The sequence below is a fragment of the Triturus cristatus genome, chromosome 7 (assembly GCF_964204655.1).
Source record: "Triturus cristatus chromosome 7, aTriCri1.1, whole genome shotgun sequence".
NCBI lineage: Eukaryota > Metazoa > Chordata > Amphibia > Caudata > Salamandridae > Triturus > Triturus cristatus.
In genome coordinates this window covers 1,648,837,562-1,648,851,142 of record NC_140590.1, presented here as the reverse complement: position 1 = coordinate 1,648,851,142, position 13,581 = coordinate 1,648,837,562, and the positions used below count along the sequence as shown (strand labels likewise).

Here is a 13,581-nt window from a genome sequence, read left to right as displayed (position 1 = left end):
TCAAGAGATAACCACATTTTCTTTAAAGGTTTTAACTAATAAATATTTATATTTGTAACACTAAAACTAAACTACTTTTCCTACCCTGTTTTTCAGACAAATACAATATGGCAACAGGAACAGAAGAAACCTATTTCAAAACTAAAATGCAATAGACTGCTAAAGTATGGTGGCTATCTTTATTGTAAGCAGAGACTGAGCCAAGGAATCATTGGAGTTGTGTCCATTGCACAGGTAGAGAGGTTACTCTTGGTGACATTGATTAAAAAATCACCAAGCACAACAACTTTGCAATGGAGATTGAGGTTAGAGAGAATATCCAGCAAAACAAAACATTGGCATCCAACTCCAATTAACCATGTGGCTCAGTTTTGAGGGAGGTATTCCAGCACATTCCTGTTTACAGCAAATTCTAGTCCCATAATTCCTAATCTCTGCAGAATATTACAAAGAAAAAACAGGCAAATACACAATTTGTAATACCCCAGATCTACTCAGAAATTAACATTCCCATTGAACTTACTGTAAATTTTACGGGTAAAACTTTTCTTTTGCACAACATTGAAAACCCTCTAAAAAGGATACTAATCTTTAGCACACTCCATAATCTTGTACTTTTGGAGAATAGTGATGTTTGAATGATGGATGGGACCTTTACATCCACATCCCATCCATTTACCCAAATATCCACTATTCGTGCCAATATCAATAACACTACAGTTCCTTTAGTATACAGTTTAATCCCTGATAAGCAAACCTCAACATTCACTGAATTTTTAATAGTGGTAAAATCTAAAACACTCAATAAAAGTCCTCAAAAAGTAATAATTGATTTTTATTTACCCATGATTAACACGAATACTAAATTATATCCAGATTAACAAATTCAAGGATTTGTTTTTTTCATTTTTCACAAGCCTATTGGAGAAAATCCAAAATACATCCTTAGTTGAGGATTGCATTTCGGAAAGTAAACCGCAGTATGAATTAAATACACTAACAGCATTATGCTTTCTACCTCCTGACTGTGTAGATTAATTCTACAAATTACTGAATCTAAGTATTTTACAACAAACAATGACAAATTGGCTCCCTTACTAAATTACTTTGAGGACACATGGATTGGCCATCTAAACGGATTGGGTGGTAGGAGGACGCCAAGCTTCCCTGTTGAATGGCGGAACTGTAACATGACCTGCTTAGAGGAAGATGTAAGGACTAATATTGTAATATCAGGATGGCAGCTCCCTCAACAAATCAATTGGAAAACATCACCCAAACTTTAATTATTTCTTAGACATTTTGAAAAAGAACCAACGTTTCCAAGACATGAGAATAGCGCAATCATTGAAAGGTAGTCTGAACCCATGTTTTTCATAAAGTAGAAACGAGATGTCCAAGAAACTATTGGGTCAAATTCAAGAATTTTTGTTGATGGTGACTTCAGACTACCTAGACAACATTGCACGCATACTACATTTCTAACAAAGACTAACACCTATTCTATCTTACTTGCCTCTTTTGGATTTTCTTTCAAGAAATTTGTCTGGCATTTTATTTTAAAAAAAATTAAAGGAATGTAAGACTTCTCAACTGAAGTTGTCTTTTCTTCAACCTTCAGTAATTAATTAACCACCCACCCTAGACCAAGAGTCTTGAGCGCTCCAATAATTCATAGTAACAAAACCAGATCCCATGAAGGTATCCGAATCCCAAAGTAAACTAACAAAGACAACACATATTGGCATAGCCATATTTTCCAACAAAACTGTTAGAAAAGTTACTGTAGTCTAAAAAACTCAAAGCCCCAACAAAAAAACCCAATGCACTGTACAGGCGATAGTATTTGAGCCATACCCTTCAAAGCGATGTCCCAGAATCCAATGCTGCACGTAGTCAAAATGTTTGTTTGAACAAAACATCCAGGAATTATTTTTTAAATGTCACCAAAATCCAACAGTCGGTACAGGGCATGTATTTTGTTGTTACTCCACATGTTTTCAGCACCATAAATTCCACATAAAAAGCTTGAAAACTTATGGTACAAAAGTAGTTTGCCCCCCCCGAATTTCTTTTTCTCATTTTGGTTTTAAAAAAATCCTAATATTTCTCAAAATAAGTTTTTTTGTTTTTTATAAGCAACACATGAAAAAACCCAATCAATTTGATGTGGGCCTACAACTGCAGGCAATGAAATATTGGTTAAAACATTCAAAACCTACATCTTACTAATAAAATGCATAGAACCACCTCCCTCCTCTCTGCTTACTATACAGTATGCCACCCATATTCTGTTAAATTTAATTTGACTTACATGACCACAGCTCTTTCTTGCTTCTGATCTTGATCGCAACGCTCCATTGACTGCAGAAACAGATGCACAACAGCATATGTGAAACCGGAAAGTAAAAAGGGAAAAAGGATAATTTTGACTTTTGAACTATATGGAAAAGTATGGAAAAGGACCTTTAAACATTGTTTACAATATGTTATTACATTTTTTAAAGGCTTTTAGAATGTTTCCAAACATTTTATTGCACTATTAAAAAGTTTTTTAAAATAAAACAGTTCTATGTAGGTTTGAACTTTTTTTAAAAGATATAAATATATTTTCCCCACATCTAAAAGTGTGTTTTTATTTACTGTTTATTTAAATCTTGAATAGGTATTACATCCCTCATGTTTTTTAATGTATAATTTATTAATTGATTTCAAATTGATACTCCATTATTAAAATTAATACCAGAGTATAAATGCACTTCCCACCCAAACCCCTTATTTCATACACATTCCATGCAGGAGGGTGGGAGGTACACACCCAAGAATATTTTTGTGAGTTTTAAAAAACTAAATGTTTGATATTAACAAATGTTTTAAAATAAATTAATTCCAAGTAATGTAATTAATAAACTCCCCCACCTAAAGCCCATATTACCCTCACATAGATTGCCAGAGGGTGGATGTTACACACCCAAGAGTAAATATTTCAAAATAAAAAGTATATATATTTATTAAAAATGTAAATACATTATAACCCAGGTATTAAAATTATTACCTGAATATTAATTCACTAGCCCTCCCAATAACTCAATGTCCCACACATTCTGTACAACAGTTTAGGGATGTTCACCCCTCAAGTGTTTAATTTTGATTTTCTTTTAACTGAAAAACATAACAAGTTAACACCCAGGTATTAAAATTTAAAACACCCGAGTAGTGCACACTCGACCACACAAAACCCCTATGTCCCTCACATCCATTTAATATATATTTAAAATATATTTTTTTTTTTAAACAAAAATTAACCAAAACCAAATTAAAACACCAATCTAACATTAGTCCAATATAAAAACTTACCTATTAAACTTAACATAAAATGTGTTGTAATGGAATGCCTTGTAATGGCATCTACATTGTGAAAAATGCATTGGATTTATTACGATGTAATGTCTGAGTTGTAATGGTAGTTTCCTAGTTTGGGAACCAGACGTGCTGGACCACCTCTTGGCAAGCCTATTTCTGATGAGGACACTAAGAGAGCCCTTGACTTTTCTAATAAATCATGGGATGAACATATTGAGGCTAGGCCCTTTCCATATAAAGCCTCTTTCCATAAAAAGTTGCAGCATTGACAGCTAGATATGCCTCAGACTGAGAACCATCCTCCTGAACAGGAGATTACTATCCTTGACAGTGTGGCTGAGGTCACCATAGTATTCCAGAATCTCCACCAGTTTCTGGTAACAAAAGCAACTGGTGCCTTCATTATTGTTGAAACCGCGGACACTCATGTAGCTACTCCGGACAGCCTATCACTTGGAAATCCAAACTGAGGGTGACTTTCAACGCACCATTAAAACGATTTTTTGTGACAACTTGATTTCTTATGATATTCTAATGGAAGAGGTTGAGTGGCCCCCACCTTTTGTTTTTGCTTGTCCCTAAGTTGAGAATGTTATTCTCCCTTCTTTCTCTCACACCATATTCCAGACATGGTCTAACTTGCATACGTATATGAATAGCCCCTTGTCTTTGCCCCAGCTCTTTATCGTAATCACACGGGTTTGGGATAAGGATTCCCCTTACCATGCTATTCCTATACGGTCTACACCTTAAATTCAGCCACAGTAGCCCAATAAATAGAATGCTAAAGCTTACGTTGAAGAAATCCTTTCCCAACTTGAGTACCAGGACGTAACAGAACACTGTCTCTCAAATGAATAATCCTCTTTTTCCTGTTCTGAAACCTGATCGCTCCAATCGTATAGTCTTTGCTCATGGAGATTTGAATAGTCATACTCGCACATTTGCAGTGCTAAAATACCCATAGTACGGTGCTCATTAATATCATCCACAAGCAATACAAAACCACATTGAACATTTCAAATGTTTTTGTCCAGTCACAATTTGGCTCCTGAGAGCCAAGACTGGTCAGCACTTAGCGCCCTCAGTTTTCAGAGGCGCTATGCCGGTATTCCTATGGGCAATAAGAACAGCCTGGGAGTCTTTGAGGCATGCATTGTGTTGATTCTCCATTAGATCGACCCGGATGTGCTTTCCTATGCTGATGATCTCTATCTTACAGATAATGAATTGAACCCTCAATTAGCAAGAGTGGACACATAATTTTGCGAATTGCTGAACTTTGTTACAAATTTAACTTAAAAAAAAGACCTTTTATAGCTTGTCTCAGTGTCCTTTTCTTAGGATATGAACTTAAAAATAATGGGAAAAGTCTTGCCCCTCATTTTCTAGAAAATTGTGTTCAATTGCAGCCTCCATGCATACTTAGAAAAAATTGAAGTCTCTTATTGGATTTTTGAATTTTGGCAGGACATACATACCTGATTATGCAATAAGCATTTAAGAGCTTCATGCCTTAATACGTCCTGATTTTTCCACTTCCTATTGGACATCAGAACACATCAACACTTCGGTCTTTACAATCTGAATTGCTTGGAACATGTAGCCTACATACACGTGTTCTCAACACTATCTTTGTCATCTGGGTATTACAGGGTGGTTGATGAAGGTGAAACGGTACACATAGCATATAAATTGCAGCTATATTACCCTGCAGAAAGGCATTTTGCTTCTACTGAAAAAATTCTAACTGCTGTACAGATGACCATCCTGAAGGAACAGCCATTAGCTCAAAATAAATGCATTATTGTTGTTTTTCCTATGCCAGTTTCAAGGCCATCACAGAAGCAAGTTTCCCTAATGCAAAGGTCCTCCATTCCTGATGGATACAATGGGCTACGTCCTTGATAGCCATGGTTGGTTATTTTGTCTTCGACCAGTCTTTGGAAACGCAAAGAATTTTTGCATTATGAACATCTTCACCCACAGCCATCTGCAGTTTCGCCACTAGATCAATGCAGAAACATCATTTACACTGATGTTTCTGCTCAACCTGCTATAGGTTTTAAGCAGCAGTATTCTGCAGCATGCGCTATCGGTATTGGCGCTATGTCGGTCGCTGTTTTTCACCCACATAATAAGCGCGCACAGGCCCTTGGCTAAAATGAAAGCTTTATTCTTTGCTCTTGAAAATACAAATCCTGAACTCACTTCCCTCATCCTGTACGATTTGTATTACTGTGTACTGTCTTTTAGCGATAAAAAGGTTAAGGATTCGAGGAGTAGCACAAAGCACAAACTGTTTTGGGTTAAAGTAGCAGATCTAAAGGATAGGTTGCCACAAACTCACATTGTACATACAGTAAGTCATCAACTTGTTGGAACACATGCCATAGAGAACACTCTGCCAGATGAAGCAGCCAAATCTGCAGTTACCACATCTAAAAAAGCAGCAGTAACAAGCTCTAAAACTTGTAATGATCTTGTATGCCATTAACGCATTTTAAAGGGCATAGCTTTACCGAAAACCTTTCCTTCAAAATATTCCCATCCCTCAAATGATCAAAGTGTTTCTTTTGCAACTATTTCTGGTGTTGGTGATTGTGTGATTCCCAATGCAGACCGGATTTAATTATAGTAGCACATTAAGGTGTAGCTTACACTCATGGTGGAATGGCTGCCACTATTTCACTATTACAGAAACGTTATTGGTGGCAAGGTTTTTACCAACAGACCAGAAAATAGGTTTTAACTTGTGACATTTGTCAACAATCAAAGGTTCCACTGTGTCTTGTCCACCACAGACATCTTTTTAATTATAACCAGCCTTTTGTCTGCTGTTACGTAGATCATTGTGGCTTACTGATTTCATATACTGCGTTCAAATAGATTTTGGTTGCAGTGCTTTCTTGCTATGGATTCCTTTGGATTTGCCACACCGCTTGGCTGACGTTTTAACTGTTATTAAAGACTTGCAAGTCTTTATCGCCACATATGCCTGTTGCCCATTGGATTCGGACCTAAAGTGTACTGTGACTTGATTAAGTCCCTAGTAGTGCAAGTGTATTTTTCTTCACCATACAGACCTGAGGGTAATTCAGTTGTCTTTCTGATAAGGTTCAGAGGGCAAGTGAAGCACTTTAGCTCTTTGGACTCTGGCTCATATATGCCGCGGCGGTATGGTGACTCAGTCCCTATATGCCAAGAGTCTATGCTCCCAAGCATAGTTCTGTCCTGAGGAGAATCCGTGCAACACTTTCTGTAACAGACCTGAACCTTGTAGCACTAAAAATATACAAGTCACTATTCCCCACTGGACCAACCAAGATGAATTTCTGCATCTCTCTGGGTACACACAGACCTCTGCAGTGCATTAACTAATAGAGTTTTCACAATTAACTATAGTGCATTTCCCACTAACACCTTTTAATATTTTTAATTTAAGCTGCCAGTTATTTGTATATGTAGCTATGCTAAAGTGAATGAACTAAAAAAAAGTACAGAATATTCAGTTTTTATCCACATCTTAGACCCCGCACCATGTTCTGACTCTCAAGGCCCTCTACCCACCTGAAACATGAATTGAAGTCAACAGCAAAACAATATTGTAAACATGCATTCCTTTTTGCTAAAATGTAAGCGTCTGTTTTCATAATGTTAAAAATAAAAACTGCTTTTGAAAAATAGTCTGAAAGAAGATTAAGGGACCACTTACTCCACTGGAATTAAAGAAAACAAACTACTTGGACCTTACAGGTCATTATTAAATGATTGTAAATGGTATGTTTTAATTTTGATGAATGATGTTCAGCAACCTCCAGTTCTATGCAGCTGTAAATGCCAAGCAGTCAGCATCTCATGAAATATAGTATGGTTCTCCTCGGATACCTTACATTAAAGTTGAAGCCCATGCCTTACAGACATTATACCCAGGACCACTGGAAATATGCAATTGCATGGCCAGCAGCTTATCCAGAGGGTGTGTTAAGCATTTATTGTATTCACTCAATCAAGGACTGATTCACTCAGTGACAGAATACAGACCAATTAGGTAAGTAGTTGCAAAGGCAACACTGTTCAAGGTAATGCAGTAGTGCTGGGAATTACAATTGTTACAGGTTTGTAAATGCTTTGAAATCAGTTTAAGTTACACAGTAATTACTAGTTGGAATACTTTTGGATTACTTTGAGTACTGGGGTGGTATGCCTAGATACCATACCTTAGGACTTCTAGATACACAGTAAATATGACTTTTTATACTTTGCAATACAATTCAATTTTCTTCACACAATGTAGTTCAACACCTAGTCAATTTTTAGGCCCAAAATCTATTTATTTGGGTTCATGTGGGGAAAAAGTGTTAGCGGTTACACAGGTTAAGTACACAACTTATGAGGGTGAGTTTTGGGGGTGTGAGGACCAAGGGTTCCCAAGGAATTGATGGGCACTCAAGTTGCACCCCCAGCAGCAATGGGGCAGCCAGGTGAAGCGTGCAAGGGGCCCTATGTTAGTCAATGGGGAAAAGGGGACCTTCGGTTGGGGACTGCTATTTAGCAGCCCACTTGGCTGTGAGACTAAATCTCCTGAGGTTAAGGTCAGCACTGCAGGGGCTAATGACTAGAACAGGAGCTGCTTCACCAGTGGCACTGGGGTGGCCAAGTGCAGGGTGCACTTCTGATGTGAGGGACCCAGTGCTTTCCAATGGATACCTTCAGTTTCAGAAATATGCTGCAGGCTCGGGCAGGGAGGCATCCTGAATGCGACCACTGGCTGGAGAGGCAAGTTGGGATCTTGGGGAGGCCAGGACACAGTCGGTTGGGCCACCCAAGGCAGTGGGGCATCTGGTGCAGGAGTGTCTACTGGCATTGGGTTTTCTTACTAGCGCCGGTCAAGAGGACCCTTCATGTTGAGGCTGCAGGCGTCCGCTTGAGGGAGGTCGGGGATGACCAGAGCCCAGGTCAGGATCACTGGGGAGACCTCCTTGCAGTGTGGGCGACTCGAATTTAAGCCGTGGACGTCGAGCGCATTATCATGAATTCTGGAGGTCTGTCTTTGTCTCCCATGACACTGATTTTGCTCAAACAGTGTCTGTAGGAAGGTTGCAGGGCAGGTCCTCAAGGCTCTGGGGGTTGCTGGCTGCTGGACTCGCCAGGGTTCTTGCTGTAGGGAGGTCAGACTGGACAGGCCAGTGGGGCTGGGGCCAAGCCAGCTGGTGTCCTCTTCCCCTTGCTGAGTAAGCACAACTCTTTGGTCCTTATTCTTTCTTCCTCAAATGTTATGAGACAAGATTCAGGGTCACCCCTAATTACCGAATTTAGGGTTGTTAAAGGGGTGTGCAGGTCGGGACCAATAAGTCCCTTCAGGTGGGTACACCTCCTATTATGACATCCAGTGGGAGGTGGCATGGGCCTCTTCCTAATTGGTAGAGGCCCTCATCTTCAAGATGGAGGGGACTGATGTGTGCTTCACCTTGCCTCTCCCACTTGAGGGGTGGGGTTGGCAAAGGTGGGCACACCTCACAAACTGAAATATGAATTACAGACACTAACATCATTATGCTTTGTACCTCTGGACAGTGTGGATGAATTCTACACATCAATCACTAAATCGGAGTATTTTACAACAATGACAAATTGGCTCCCTTACTAAATTACTTTGAGGACACATGGATTTACCATCTAAACAGACTGGGTGGCAGGAAGGAGGTGCAAAGACTAATATTGTAATAGCGGGATGACAACTCCTTCAACAACCTCACCTAAACTTTAATTATTTTATTTTGAGGAGAGAGCAAAGTTTCCAAGATATGAGAATAGAGCAATCATTGAGAGTTAGTCCGAACCCAAATTTTTCAAAAAGTACTAAATAAATGTCCAGACAACTACTGCGTCAAACTCAAGAATTTTTGTTGAGGGTGGCTTCAGATTACCTAGACAACATTGCACAAATACAACATTTCTAACAAAGACTAACACCTACTCTATCTTACTTGCCTGTTTTGCATTTTTTCTAGAAATTAGTTTGGCATTTTATATATATATTTTTTAAACTAAAGGAATTTCGGGCTTCCTACCTAAAGTTGACTTTTCTTCAACTCTTAGTGATTAATAAGAACCACACTTCACCAATTGTCTTAGGCACTCCGATAATTCAAGGAACAAATCCAGACTCCATGAAGATATCTAAATCCCAATATAAACTAACAATGACAACACATATTGGCATAGCCATATTTTCCAACAAAATAACTGTTGGAAAAGTCACTGTAGTCTACAAAACACAAAGCCCCAACAATCAAAGCACAAAAAAAATGTGTGTTTAAAAAAAAAACTGCAACAATTCAGTTTATCCAATACACTGTCCAGACGATAGTATTCTATCCATACCCTTCAAAGCGTTGTCCCAGAATCCCAAAAAATCAATAATGCCCAATCCAAATGTTTGTTTGAACAAACCATCTATGAAGAAAATTCATAAGGTCACCAAAATCCAATAGTCGATCCACGACATCCATTTTGTTCTTACTCCCACATGTTTTAAGTGCCATAAATACCACATACTAAGCTTTGAAACATATGTTACAAAAAATGTTTTAAAAAAGTGTTTTCTCATTTTTGTTTTTTTTAAAATCCTATTATTTCTCAAAATGAGTTTTTTTTAAACCAAAACATGAAAAAAACCAATCCATTCGATGTGGGCCTACAACTGCAGGCAAGGAAATATTGGTTATAACCATCATCACACTACAATACCTACCGTCCAGGAGAGCCGCATCAGAGCCGCCAAATAGTGAGCTGCCAAATATTGAGCTAACACAAACAGCCACCAGAAACAGCATCCAAAAATTGAGTTTATGGCAAAATGTTAGGGAAGAACGACGCCAAAGATGCCAGGTCTAACAGGCAAAAAACCAAATGCACAGATCCCTCCAAACAAGCCATCCAAGCTGGTAGTACTAATGAAGGGGAACACATCTGACTACCTTGCAATATAAGAAGCCAATCACTATTATAATATTCCCAAATAAAAGGTAGGTGGTGGCTGGTGTCTAAATATCCCCAAAACCAAACACCATCCCCCTTGCAGTGAGCTGCTGTGTAACTTTTGAATTTACGGTTCCCATCCTGTCATTTCTGAAGCTTCAAGTACACCAGAGGTATTAAGGCATGATCAGTTGCACAAGGCATCCTACTTTCTAGGCTGCCCGAGAGAAAGTGATCTCTTACTATTTTCTTAACCTCTTTTCAGGCTACCTATATCTCTCACTATCGCTATCGGTCTATCCAGTGTCATCTAGCAATTTTTTGGAACCCTGGGCAATACATTACAGTGATTTTTAACACCATTTTGAGAGGTTATTATCCATCAGAGGACAAAAGTACACCTGAATCATATCAAAGTTCTTACCTAGGATCCTTACAAATATGTCTTAAAGCAGCTTAACGCCCAACACCTTGCCAGACGGGAGCACCATTCTCTAAGCCTATGTGACTAAACAAATATTTTAAAATAAATATTATATTTAGGCAACACATAACAAACCAATGTGTACAAGACTATGAACTCTGGCAAGACAACTCAGACAGGACAGGCGTGTTCTGATAACACATTAGTGGTTCAGTTAGTGGCAATAACAGCATTAAGATTTCCATCAAAAGAAATGCACCGCAATAGAAAGAGCTGGCAAAAACATAATAGTGAGCAGTCAAACAGTGAGCCAACAAATAGTGTGTCGCGAACTAGTGCGATGCCAAATCCTGAGCCACCAAATCCTGAGCTTCAGAACCCACCCATTAAAAACAGTTGTTAAATAAGGTATGGTTGATGCCAGGTCTAAAAAGCCAAGCATCAACCCCCCCACCCCAACTACTCCAGAAATCAAGCCTTCTCAGCTGGTAGTAGTAATGAAGAGGCAATAAATCTGACTACCTTGGAATATAACAAGTAAAGAACTATCATAATCTACCCAAATTAAAAGGCTGTGATGGCAGGTGTCTGTGCCTCTGAAAAGCCTCCTTGCAATGGCTTGTCAAGTAGCTTTTTATTTTTACAGTTCCAATTCTATCAATGATTAAGCTTCAAGTACACCAGAGTAATACCTCTTAATGGGCATTTGTTCTATCCACTGTCATCTTAATCAATTGTTTGGAACCCGGGGTAATACTTTGCTGTGATTCTTTGGTAACATTTTCTCAAAGTTTAATATACAGTTCACAATATGTGGCCTTGAATTTGCAGCTATTGAGTAATAAAATTTAGATTTCAAATGGGGGGGAACATTCCCCAAGACAACACAATTAAACATGAATCATAGCTAAGTCATTACCCAGGATTCTCATGAACATATGTTATCAAAGTAGCTTAAAGACGCCCAACGCATTGCCAGATGGGATCACTATTCTATAGCCTGTTTGACTAAACAAAAATTTTAAATTAGTAATTTTCTTACATTGTTTCAGCACATAAAGCAACAGAAGACATAAGCGCTGGCAGACTTAACTCAACCAGGGCAGCAGAATTCTGTTAACAAAACAGAGGTACAGTTAGCGGCAAGAATAGCATCAACAGGCTGATCAAAAGAATAACACAATAAAAAGCAGAAAAAACAGGGCAAGATCAAAACTGAGCTGACGAAATCAGAGTTGTAAAAAAATGAGTTGCCAAATATTTAGCTGCAAAATAATGGGCCAACAAACACTGGGCTGAGAAATACTGAGCTTCCAAAAACAGAGATGCCAAACACAGGATGGTTGAAGGCAAAATGTTAAGGGAGAACCATGCCCAAGATGCCAGGTATAACAGGCCAAGAACAAACTCCTCCAAAAATAACAAGCCATTGCAGCTGGATGTACTAATGAAGGGACAACACACCTGACTACCTTGTAATATTAGAAGTCATGAACTATTATAAAACACCCATATAAAAAGCAGGTGGTGGTTAGTGCCCATACCTCCGAAAATCTAACATCATTCACCTTGCAGTGGATTGTTTTTTAGCTTTTGAATTTACAGTTCTAGGCTGCCCCAAGTTAAAATGACATTTCACAAGTTTCATAATCTCTCTTTTCAGGCTACCTGTATCTGTCAATGTTGCTCTACCCACTGTCTGATCACTTTTTCGGGGGCCCTGAGCACATTATAGTGATATTTAAGTAGTGTTTTCTGAAAGTTTAATGTACAATTCAATATGTGGGCTGATTTGGAAGATATTGAGTAAAATTCAGATTTCAAATGGTGGAAAATTAAATAAGGACACATAATTCATCAAAAGACTTTACTCTGGATCCTAACAAATATGTGTCTTAAAGTGGATTGAAAGCACCCAGAATATGACTAAATAAAGTTGTTGAAAAAAATATTTTATTAAACTTTTTCAAAAAACAAATATAGTATATGATTATAAGCTCCGGCATGCTTATCTCAGACAAGACAGCAGTCTTCTGTTAACATAACAGAAGTTCAGTTACTGGCAGTAACAGCTTTAAGATGTCCATCAAAAGAAATGCACCACAATATAAAGAGCCGCCAGATACTGAGCTCACAAATAGTGAGCCGCCAGATACTGAGCTCACAAATAGTGAGCCGCCAGATACTGAGCTCACAAATAGTGAGCCGCCAGATACTGAGCTCACAAATAGTGAGCCACCAGATACTGCGCTCACAAATAGTGAGCTGCACCAGACTCCGAGCCGCCAGATACACAGAGCCGCCAGATACACAGAGCAGCAGTTGCCTCTGAACTACACCACACCATCAACTGCTCCATTGAGACAGCCACCTACCCAAACAACTGGAAGCATGCAGAGATCAACCCCCTGCTGAAGTAACTCTCTGCTGACCTGACAAACCTCAAGAGTTTCAGACCTATCTCCCTGCTCCCCTCCCCATTCAAGATCGAAGGCCATCAACACCCAACTCTGAGTTAATCAAAGCCAACTACATCGTGGACTCCTCACAATCCGGCTTTGTGCACCGAGACCGCCCTACTCAGTATCACTGATGACATCCGCTCCCTCATCAAGGGGGTACAAACATCAGTCCTCATTCTCCTGGACTTCTTGGCCACCTTCGACACAGTCTCTTACCGCACCATAGGCACGAGACTCCACAATGCTGGCATCCATGACAAAGCACTAGACTAGATCCAGTCCTTCCTCACCAGGAGGACACCGCGAGTCAGACTGCCACCGCTCCTCTCGGAACCCAAGGGATGAGCT

General features: G+C 39.1%; 1 protein-coding gene across 1 annotated transcript in view; it reads right to left on the bottom strand.

Moving 5' to 3' along the window:
• LOC146812627 (uncharacterized) overlaps positions 1-13,581 on the bottom strand; it is a 463,433-nt gene that overhangs the window by 181,980 nt on the left and 267,872 nt on the right. Inside the window, exon 7 of the mRNA XM_085619712.1 lies at positions 2,315-2,364. Coding sequence (XP_085475838.1) covers positions 2,315-2,364 — 50 coding nt within the window. The remainder of the gene's footprint in view (positions 1-2,314; positions 2,365-13,581) is intronic.